Genomic DNA, 11,766 nt, shown 5'->3' on the forward strand with positions numbered 1-11,766 from the left:
TGCCGAAAACCGAGGTTCTGAGATAATATTCGAGTAAAATCACATGCTTTGCTTGTCCCGTGCGAATGCACCACATGGAATTCAGATGTGGGGGGGGGGGTAATTTCAAAATCACACAAGGTCCCCAGACAATACTAATCCCATGCGAATAGGGCTTTAGACTCTTTAGACCCCTTTAGACCCCTTCTGTGATTCAGCTGTTTTGTCTGTAGATCCGTGATTGACCTTGGTCTCATCTTGACTGTTTCTAGCTTTTCGTCCTGGGTATTTATATACACAATCCTGATGTAGGCACGTTTGGTGACACTTCACACATTTTTCACACACCTCCTAGAGGTCCAGTCTTTTGAATTATGAACAAAGCACAACTTCTCCTACTGTACAAACTTCAGTCTTTCTTCAACATAGTCTTCTTTCCATAGTCTTGTGACACTTATGAAGAGTGTGACAACATCTCTTACAAAAGACACACATAATACTTGTCTTTTTTACTGGAACAAGTGGTGACTGTCTTAGCAGTTTAGTTGCGATTCCTTTGAAACTTACAATGATCTTGATCTGTGTCCTTGAAACTTTCTTGCTCTGCTAGATTTATTGCTTGCATTGAGGTGATTGATTCTAGCTTCTTTGTTGAGAAAACTCGACAAAGTATTTGAAATCAGGGAATCTTCTGTATTCATCTTGTAACTTGGTGGCTGCTCTATTCCAACGTGAACTTAACCATTCTGGCAATTTGGCTGATATCCTTTGATTTTCAAAACCGTCATTCAGAGCTTGTAAACCTTGAACATAAGGCATGGCATGGCTCAAACATTGCTTAGGATATCTACAAACTCACAGAGGTCTTTGCTATCTTTGGTAGCAATCTTGTGCCATGACTGTATTTTGTCACGATACAACTTGCCAACTACAAAGAGATTGCCAAACCGGTCATCAAGTATGTTCCAAGCAGCTGTGTAAGAATCTCTGTTCCAACCAGGAAGTGTCTTTCAGTAGCTCTCTTGGCTTGACCACTCACATATTTGTGTAGAAAGAAGAGTTTTTTCATGGGCTGGCAAGTTCTTGTGATCAGTTAACGTCTGGAAGGAGAGTTTCCAGTCATTTTACTTCAGAGGATCTCTAGAGAAAACAACTAGTTCTGGAATTGGAATCTTATTGGCTGTATATATATATATATATTATCCATATCCATTATATATATATATATATATATATATATATATATATATATATATATATATATATATATATAATGGATATAATTACTGGAGTGACCTCCAGTAAGTCAAACTACATCTTCTATACTCATGCTCAAAGCTTCTTTTCAGTTCGTTTACACTTACAAAAACTAAAAAATAGGACAGTATACTTTCAGTCTACTTTTTATGTACTTCTTAGACATGGGCTTTATGTTCTTCTCAGAAATATACTTAAAATGACATTTAAGTATACTTGACCTATACTACGTTTAAATATATTTGAGCTATACTTGTGCTCCCTGTTTTCATTGTTATACGGTAGTGGGTGCTATTACACATCTTCTGTACAGAATTTTACGGAGCCCGGGAGGTCACCTGTAGGTGAAAAAAATACAATCCGTGGCAACGGTTTTGCAATCCGTCCCCTCAGTTTGTAAACCGTACTCACAAATTCTTAAACTGTTCCCTCGGTTTAACAAATCGTGCCCACGGATTAATAAACTGTACCCTTGAATATCCAATCCATGTGCTCAGATTTTGTAAACCGTACCTTCGGTTTTTGAATCTGAACCCACGAATTCATAATCCATGCGCACGCTTTTGCAATCTGTTCCCTCGGATTTGTAAACTGTACTCACGGATTCATGCAGCAAGCTCCTAGGGTAGCCTACGTGTTAACATACTGTTTTAGTGAATATTATTATGTGGAATAGACCTACAGCAAAGTGTCTTAAGTGATTGTCTCTCAATTATAGTACAATGTGGAATACAACGATTTAATAAGAAAGATGTGCATCAAAATCTTGTTTAATTTGTGATAATGTTAGCACTTGATTATTATTGTATTATAAACCTGGCATTGTGACTGACTCTGGAATAATTTGTTCCTCTTTTGTAAGTCGTTCTGGATAAAAGCTTCATGCATAACCTGTATAATAATATATAGCTAATAATGATAAAAAATAATAGTTTTTATTATTTTTAGCTTATTTTATAGGCTAAATAAATGACAGTAAAATATTTGTCATAAAATAATTCATGAATGCTTTATTTTTAAATAACCTTTTACAGTTTTGGAAATGTGTTTGTTTACAGTTCTTTCTTAACATGAAGACTTATTTAGGTGATTTTATTATACTAAGCTTTTTCCCCCAGAGTTAGATGCATGCTTCACTGTTAATGTTATTATTAAATATTAGGCCTATTATAACATTGCATTCAGTTAGAGAGCAAAGGAATGACAACATAACCGGCACATTATTTGTTTTGAATTGCTTTTTTACCTTCTTCTCTCAAACTCTGTTTATTTTTCTTTTTAAATTCAGGGAATTTTCTATTCTTCTTTTTAGCGTTTTATTTTAGGCTATAAAAACACAGGCGGTGGAGTCTTATCCTATTGGTGATTAATATATAATAAACGCTAAAAAGAAGTCTATTTTGTGAGTGCGGATCATGGTCTCATAGGATACTATGAAAAAATAATGTTTCCTAAACACAAATGGATCTGCCGGTGGGGGCGGGGCCACAAATCCGTGAGTTTACAAATCCAAGGGAACGGATTGTGAAAGCATGTCGGATCACATTTTATGAACTGGGTCTGATTATTTTTTTTGATCTCCTGAGTTCATGTTGTTTTTGTAACCATGGGTTTAAACTGAGGAGTGTAGGAGGGGTTATTTCAAATATGAGGGTATATATGGAGAAAACCATGCTACACTAAGTACATTTATGTTGTTAAAATGGATCAGCATGTTCTATATATATATATATTTATCTTTCTTTGGATATTAGTCTTTACTAAACATTTCCCATAAAACAATTCCTTTTATAATTATGATTATAATTGTCAGCATCTGGATTAGATGTGATGACTTCAAATGATACTCAAACTGAGAATATGTTTCTCTGCTATCCACTCCGGCCAGACTCCTGTCTGAAATTGCATCGTCTTACTGTTGTTAAAGGGGCGATGTATGTTTTAATGGTGCTGATGATCCTCACAACAGTTTTTGGGAATCTGCTGATCATCATCTCCATCTCTTACTTCAAACAGCTTCAGTCTCCAACTCATCTGATCGTTCGCTCTCTGGCTGCCAGCGACTGTCTCCTGGGCTCTTTGGTCATGCCGTACAGCATGGTGCGATCTGTTGAAGGCTGCTGGTATCTGGGGGATTTTGTTTGTGAAGTGCATTCTAGTTTAGACATGAGCTTCTGTATCTCCTCAATACTGCATCTCAGTTTAGTATCTGTCGACAGGTACATGGCCATTTGTGACCCTCTAAGATACAGAATGAGGGTCACAAACAACACTGTGACTGCATTTATTATCTTCATATGGCTGTTTTCATTTGTGTACAGCTTTTCTGTTGTGTTTTCAGGGATAACTGCAGATGGACTGGAGATGCTTATATTGCAGACTTACTGTGTGGGAAGTTGTGTTGTGTTTTTCAACAAACAGTGGGGTATTGTATGTCCAATTCTCACATTTTTCCTTCCCGGGATGATCATGTGCTCTCTGTATTTAAAAATATTCTATGTTGCACAAAAACATGCAAAGGTTATGTCAGAGAGAGTGACTGGAGGGATGAAGAGCCAAAGCTCTGCTCACAGAGAGAGAAAAGCAGCTAAAACTCTGGCCATTGTCGTGGGTGTTTTTTTGTTATGTTGGCTGCCATATTTTACTGCTGCTGCTCTCGACCCTTTTTTAAATTTTTGGACCCCGGCTGTTGTTTTTGATGCTTTGTTTTGGTTTGCATATTTCAATTCCACTTGTAACCCACTGATTTTGGAATTTTTCTACCCTTGTTTTCAGAAGGCCTTTAAGATTCTCATATCCACTTATATCTGTGGCAACAAGCATTCTAACACCTTGATATTTGAATGAATACTGCTCTCACACTTATTTCAGGCATCACAATAAATATTTATTTTTTATGTAATTATTTTTATTTCATAAATGCTGAAACAATTTTGCAAATGAGTTTAACTTGAAGCAATGATCTTAATATTTTTAGTAATCTGGTGGAAAAGAGGGGCACACATGCAGGGTTTGTACAATGTTCAAAATATTTTTCAATTATAATAAACCCAAATAGCATGCATTTTTTCTGAAATTAACATTATAAATTGCTTTTTATTACATTCAACTCTTTTGATCACAGTGTGTCTCCCTTTAGAAAATGTCATATTTTGGCAGTTTGTTTGCTTTAAATTTCCTGAAGAAGATCCTGATGATTAAGGGAAGTATCTTCAAATGGACTGACCTAGTCACACTTATATCTTCTGTTTAAAAACTGAAAAGAGAGAAAATGATTGACAGGAAGCCAGTTACAATCTGAAAGTTAACTTTTAACATTATTGTGCTATTTATTTTTTATTTGACTCTTGCTATAACTAAATGATCCACATTTTAGCTTGCTTGAGAAAAATTTTTTTTTTTTTTTGCTGCGCTGTGTTACTTCCCAATAAATTCTATTCAAAAATCATAAAAAAAGATCTCATGTAGAACAGTTAAATTTTTTACAAATATAATATAACATAATATAATGAAAAATGAAGAGGTGACAGTGAGATGGTTTGGGACAACCATAATGTGTTTTTGCATGTCTAAAACCATCAGCTTACTTTTATTATGTTTTAATATTTTCAACCATCAAAAATTAAATGTTTATTTATTGCTCATAAAGTCCCCCTTTGAGGTCAGTTATTTATTAGGAATATAATATAATATAAAAAACGAACTGAAGCATTTAAACTGATAGAATAGAATAGAATAGAATAGAATAGAACAGAATAGAATAGAATAAAATACAAACTGAAGCATTTAAATTGAGATCTATCAGCTAAATATTTTGAAAAACATGAATGCGTGAATCCATTTATAGTTATCTAAACATCTCCATGTAGAGTTTGCACACTACTAGGGGTGCAATGATTTTACTCAACTCATGATGCGATACGACTCACGATACTGATTTCACAATATGATTTTTAAAGAGGTCATATGATGTTGCTAAAAAGAACATTATTTTATAATGTGTTTATGTGGTTTAAGGTAAAAACAAAACACATTATTTTCCACATACTGTATATTACTGTTGCTCCTCTATGACCCGCCTTACTGAAACACATTGATTTTTACAAAGTTTATCGTTCTGAAAATCAAGGTGTATGCTGATTGTCCAGCTATCCAGTGTGTTGTGATTGGCCGAATACCTTAAGCGTGTGACAGAAATGTTACGCCACTTAATGTACTGTGATGCCGTGTCCCGGAGCGACAAGACAAAACCAATAAAAAACCATTACAAACAAGGCATTTGTTGCATCCAGTGGGGACGTGATTACAGATTATAATGATTTATACTGTCTTTTTACATGTTGTGTTGCATATCGCGCTGCGTAGACATAAAAACATGTCTGCATTTGTGATCGGAGAAACGACAAACAACAAGCGCTACTCTACACTGCTCAAAATTTGTCGGTTGCATATTTTTTTTAATATGAAAACGTACATACAGGCTGTGCGTCAGAAGTGCCAGACTATCCTTGCAAAGTTGGAATTGCCCCACTTTATACACTGCGGATTATAGGATTTTGGTATAATAAAGAGTCAGATATTTGTTTGTGTTGTTTTTCACATCTTTTTAGATAACTGGTCTCAATCTCAGACAGGTTTGCCAGGTCTTCTTAGGTAAATGGAAACCCAACTTTTAGTTGTTTTAGTGGGTTTTTAAAAAAGTCTAGTTAGTTATTTTTTATGGTTATGAAGGAAGATAAATTTCTAGTTGAAAATTATGAAACAATGCAATGTCTTTCAGATTTTTTTTATATACTTTCAAAAGATTTGTGAGTGACTTAGAGCACAGAAGATCTTGGTCAGATAAAGATTTATTAAGGAAAGTTCTGTCAAACAAATGAACTGTATTGTAATGCCAGCTGTAAAAAAGGCACTGCTGAGCAGCAGACAGGTGTTTGAAGCTACTGGAGTCTCAAGATCCTCTCCATGCAGACTGACAGTTGTGTGTAAAGCTGCGTTTCAGTCACTGCTAACCAAACCGCACAAAGAGAAACCTGCACAGTGGCTTTTTTCAAACACATTTTCAAAACCTTAAAGGGGTAATATGATGCTGCTAAAAAGAACATTATTTTGTGTATTTGGTGTAATGAAATTAATGTGTATTTGGTGTAATGAAATTAATAAAATTTCATTAATGAAATTTCATTAATGTTTATGCGGTTTAAGGTTTAAAAACACATTATTTTCCACATTCTGTACATTATTGTTTCTCCTCTATACCCTGCCTTTCTGAAACGTGTCAATTTTTACAAGGCTCATCGGTCTGAAAAGCGAGGTGTGCAGTGATTGGCCAGCTATCCAGTGTGTTGTGATTGGCCGAATGCCTAAAGCGTGTGACGGAAATGTTACAAAGCTTAACATATTGTGAAGCCTTGTCTAGCCCATGTTTTGTCCGGATTAACATAAAACCCATTATAAACGTAATATAAACATGATTTCTAGTCGTGTCTTCTTTTGGAAGGCAAAAACAAAGTAGTTTCGCTTTCTCAACGAAACAGCGTTTTGGAAGGCAAAAACAAAGTAGCATAGACCGGAGGTCTAGAGTGAGCCGCAGTCTAGAATGAGCCACGGCCAGCTTGAGTGAGCAGAGGCGGGCAGCTTGAAAACGGTGCGGCAGGGGGATTCTACAAAGGAGCGTACCTTGGTCTTGCAGCAACCACATGTGACGACCTCGGGCTAGACTCCGCTTCGTCCACAGTGAAAGCCGATCCGGCGATTCAAAGTGCAAAGTTGATGTATTTCCTCAGCAACCAGCACGGAATAGCCCCAGTCATGATGAAGCGGATATCGTCCTCTTCACCTCGATACCTTGGAGCAAGGGCGCCGCCATCTTTCAGTACCACTGTGTGTGATGTCACGGGGTTGGTTTGCTCCGATGGCCAGTGCAGTAATATAAGCATTTCCTTACATTTTGAACACACGCTTGTTTTGAAATGGAGGAAGATGACCTTGAAAGCACTGTTAAGTCCATAATAAGTGCAACTGCTTATGTATAAGAGCATATACAGAGATGAGGCCGAGCAGTAGGACCTATTAGGGGTTGAAGAAAGTTGTGAACCTGCTGGTTTGGGGTAAAGTCCATAATAAGTGCAATTGCCTATGCATTAGAGCATATAAGGCGATGGGGCCGAGCAGTAGGACCTATTAGGGGTTGAAGAAAGTTGTGAACCTGCTGGTTTGGGGTAAATGTGCAGATCGGAAACAATACTCGTTTACATGGATACTCCTCAAGACTGTCATTCTGACGATCTGTGTGTGCATTTGTTGATGAAGGCGCGAAAGAACGCTCAGTTTGGTAGCCCTTACTCATGTGCTTTCCGAGCCGAGCTGTGGCTTTGTGTGTGTGTGTGTGGCAGCGCAAACAGAAATGATCCATCACAACAGTAACACATTTCAATCTTTTTCAGAAAAGGTCTATCACAGCGTGTAAGTACCGCAGTGAAATATATTCTGTGCTGTCTCACACTTGAATGGCTTAAAAACACTTTAATATGGCATGACTTTAATTTTAATAGGACGGCCATTCAAAACCCAAGAGTCTACCATGTGCATAGCAAATATATAGCAATATAGCAATAGCTGCAGACAATAATTTTTGGGCGGGAATGAATTTAAACACTGATATTGTATACCAATCATGTCTAAAGTGAATGTAAACAGGTGGGCCAAAAAATTGGATATGGTCAAAAGATCGGATATGTGCATTAAGACTTGCAGTGTCTTGATAGCTAAAATTAGCCATTAACCAGATGAACGATCTACAACTCTACAAATTAAACTCACTCATACTACCAAACACTTTTAAAACGTCATTCGAATTTGACAAAAAAAAAAAAAAGCGGTTTTAATGTGAACACTACCACTGGAAATCACTAGCTCTCCACTGAAATTAATAGAATCATGTTGTTTTGTCGCCGTGTGTGTCAATGGCGATGTGAACAGGTCTTTAGCAGTATGAAGCAAGAGTCATTTTGCAGTGTGAATGAGGCTTAAAGGGGTCATGAATTGTTATTTTTTCAGAATGTTTCTTGAGGTGCACTTGTAATGTTGGTATGATTGTTTAATCAAAATGGTCAATTTAGAAATAAAAGGCCATTTTCTACCCTGATGTGTCTGCTGAGAGAATTGTTGTGAATGCCCACTGCTGATTGGCTAACATCTTCACATATTAAATAAGTATTAGATGTGGAGCTCTCTTGAAAACTTTTTCTATGTTTTTACTATTATAGCTGTCGAAATTAAATAATTGTGAAAAGTGCTGATTAGCATTATTTTTAGATCTACTCTGGTTACATGAAAGATTTATTGTACCCCATGACAGACTGCTGAGCACTTGAATGCAGTGATCTCGACATTGCAACTCGAGTTCTGCACTCTCACGAATGCTTTTATCTTAACTAACAGTGCAAACATGATGTATATAAGACTTTACTGTGCAGTGTATTCTGCATCATTGATTATAATCTTGTGCTGTGTCATTGACAGCTCCAGCCATCATAAATGGAGCGTTCTTTGTATGATTTCTGTATATAATTTAATCACAAATTAAAATAAGAGAGAATGTGTAGTTGACTGTTTAGTCACTGGCTTGATTTACTGACACATAAACAGCTATAAATGATTTTGAGACAAAGAACATGAACTGCACATGAATCATTACTTAACAGAAATCACTGATCAGAGATTAGGCATTAGAATGAACATTGTTACTTACATGTTGTGTTATTACTGTCGGGTCCATATCTTACAATAAAAGTCTGTTTGAAGTAGGGCTGCAACAAACGATTATTTTGATAATCGATTAATCTAACAAATTATTAGTATGATTAATCGACTAATTGTCGATTATTTCACTGATTAATCAGTAGACTCTGATTACTCGGATTTTGTAATTAGTTAAAATATTGAGTTCTATTCTAACAAATAAAAATAAAGGTAAGCGGCAATTTTTTGCTTGAAAACTTTTGTTCACTTACAAAATATTGCGTTCCCCCAAGAAATTTTATATTTGCTTGAAAAAGCACAGGAATATTGTTTTTCCTCACAAAACAAAATACTGAAATATAATTTTTCCTCCCACCTAATTATTTCTTTATTTCTTTATTTCAAACAATAAGTAATAACTATTTAAAGTATAAATTCCTTGCATTCTAGGGTTGATTTCTATTTTTTTTTATCACCTGTGTTTTTTTTTGTAACTATGGGGTAACGCTGACAGATGTAGGAGGGTTAACTTGAATCTCAGAGTATATATTGACAAGCCTGAGTCCATTTAACATATTAAATTGAGTGGGCATGTACTGTATTTATATTAATCTTTCTTTGCATATTTGTCTTTACCATGTCATTATTTATGAAATAATTCTAGGCACAATCTGGTCAATATTTGAGTGGCTTTTTACATTTACCAAACAAATATTGTGTTTCAGTTTTGCACATCAGTCACTATTTGAAGGAGACGTGATGATTGCAAATGAAACTGATATTGAGAATGTGTTTCTCTGCTATCCACACGAGACCGACCGGACTCCTGTCCCAGTGCTCATCGACTTACCGTCCTTAAAGTGGTGATGTACGTTTTCATGCATGCTGCTGATGATCCTCACAACAGTTTTTGGGAACCTGCTGATCATCATCTCCATCTCTCACTTCAAACAGCTTCAGTCTCCAACTCATCTGATCGTTCAGTCGCTGGCAGCTTGCGACTGTCTGCTGGGCTCTTTGGTCACGCCGTACAGTATGGTGCGATCTGTTGAAGGCTGCTGGTATCTGGGAGATGTTGTGTGTAAAGTGCATTCTAGTTTAGACATGACTTTTCAGCATCTCTTCCATATTGCATCTCAGTTTTAATTGCTGTTGACAGGTACTGGGCCATTTGTGACCCTCTAAGATACAGAATGAGGGTCACAAACAACACTGTGACTGTATTTATTACCTTCACATGGCTGTTTTCATTTTGTGTACAGCTTTTCTGTTGTGTTTACCGGGGGTAAACAATGTTGGTTTAGAGGAACTTATATTGCAGATTTCTTGTTTTTGGTGGCTGTGTTTTGTTTTTTAACAAAGAATGGGGCTTAATTTGTGCACTTTTTTGTGTTTCTGATTCCAGGAACTATCATGAGTTCTCTGTACATGAGCATCTTCAATGTTGTGAAAAAACATGTCAAAGTCCTGTCAGAGAAAGTGTCTGTTGCCCCCACTGTAGGCAGTAATTGCCAAACCTCTTCACAGAGAGAGAAGCAGAGCAGCTAAAACTCTGGCCATTGTCATGGGTGTTTTTTATCTCTGCTGGCTGCCTTTTTTTACTGCCACTGCTATTGACCCTTTCCTTAATTTTGTTACTCCTGTTGATGTTTTGATGCTTTGGTTTGGTTTGGATATTTTAACTCCACTTGTAACCCCTTGATCTATGGCTTTTTCTATCCCCGCTTTCAGAAGGCCTTTAAGATACTCATATCCACTTATATCTGTGGCATCAGTAAGTCACACACCTTGACATTTCAATGAATATGAATTTATATCAGCTTTACCACACAATTTTATCTTTTAATGAAATACCTAATATATGCATGAATACATTTTTTTGCACGTTAAGGTTTAATGACAATATTTATTTTTCATCCAGAATGAATATTGTCCTACTTTTATTATAATGTACACATGAGTAAACACTGTGCGCATTTCTAAGATTTAATAACAAAGACTATTTTATTGTAATGCATTTTAACACCCGTTAGTCCAAACATGATTAAATATTTTGCTTATTCAACATTTTTCTTGAACACTGTAATAAAAATATCTATTTTGGCTCATCCTAAGCATGTTGATGGGGCCTCCAGTCTTTTTTAATGTATTAGATGTAAGCAAATGTAAATAATTTTGTACCAATACCTCAACAATGGTTTCTAAATTATATGTAAAATAAAGACGTTGTTCTCAGATATGGAAGTAAATGTCTGTATGTTCTTTTATCAGGAAGAAAAGCATAGTTTTTGTTGTTGTTGTTTGTGATTCACGACCAAATATCTCTTACATTTTAAGTAAAAAAAAAAAAAAAAAAAAAAAATTAACCCTTTTTTGTTATATAAATAAATATAAAAAATAGTCTATTATGCTATTAAGTTAATGACTACTAATACTGTATTATGTGTTTCATGTTAAAGTAAATTGGGTTAATTTGATGTGAGATTGTAAGAGATTGTGAGATTGATGTGACAGTAAACCACTCTGGGACTCTGTTTCATAAACGTAGATGATTATGACTTAACAGTGAGAGTTGCTCACCTTTGAGAATCACACTGTCATTAAAAGTGAGAAATTATCATAAGTCCCCTGGGTACTGTTGTTGGCATAAAACAAGCATTGCATCATAACTGGTGTGTATGTGTACAGTACGACTGAGTGACATATATGGAAGTTCAAAAAGTGTGATCAATTACAGCAAAATATTAAATTACAATTGGATATCTAATTGTACTCTATATATACAGT

General features: G+C 35.7%; 1 protein-coding gene and 1 pseudogene across 1 annotated transcript; both read left to right on the forward strand.

The window, feature by feature from the left end:
- Positions 1 to 3,066: 3,066 nt before the first annotated feature.
- On the forward strand, positions 3,067 to 4,083 carry LOC122144609 (trace amine-associated receptor 2-like). The gene has a single exon (XM_042755636.1). It carries the CDS (start codon positions 3,067 to 3,069, stop codon positions 4,081 to 4,083), a length of 1,017 nt encoding a protein of 338 aa, XP_042611570.1.
- Positions 4,084 to 9,498: 5,415 nt separating this feature from the next.
- On the forward strand, positions 9,499 to 11,009 carry LOC109113178 (annotated as a pseudogene).
- The last annotated feature ends 757 nt before the right edge of the window (positions 11,010 to 11,766 follow it).

This window comes from Cyprinus carpio, unplaced genomic scaffold (assembly GCF_018340385.1).
Source record: "Cyprinus carpio isolate SPL01 unplaced genomic scaffold, ASM1834038v1 S000006738, whole genome shotgun sequence".
Classification (NCBI taxonomy): Eukaryota; Metazoa; Chordata; class Actinopteri; order Cypriniformes; family Cyprinidae; genus Cyprinus; species Cyprinus carpio.

What these genes read in the sequence shown, in the direction of transcription:
- LOC122144609 (XM_042755636.1), top strand. Translation starts at nt 3,067, where the DNA reads ATGACTTCAAATGATACTCAAACTGAGAATATGTTTCTCTGCTATCCA.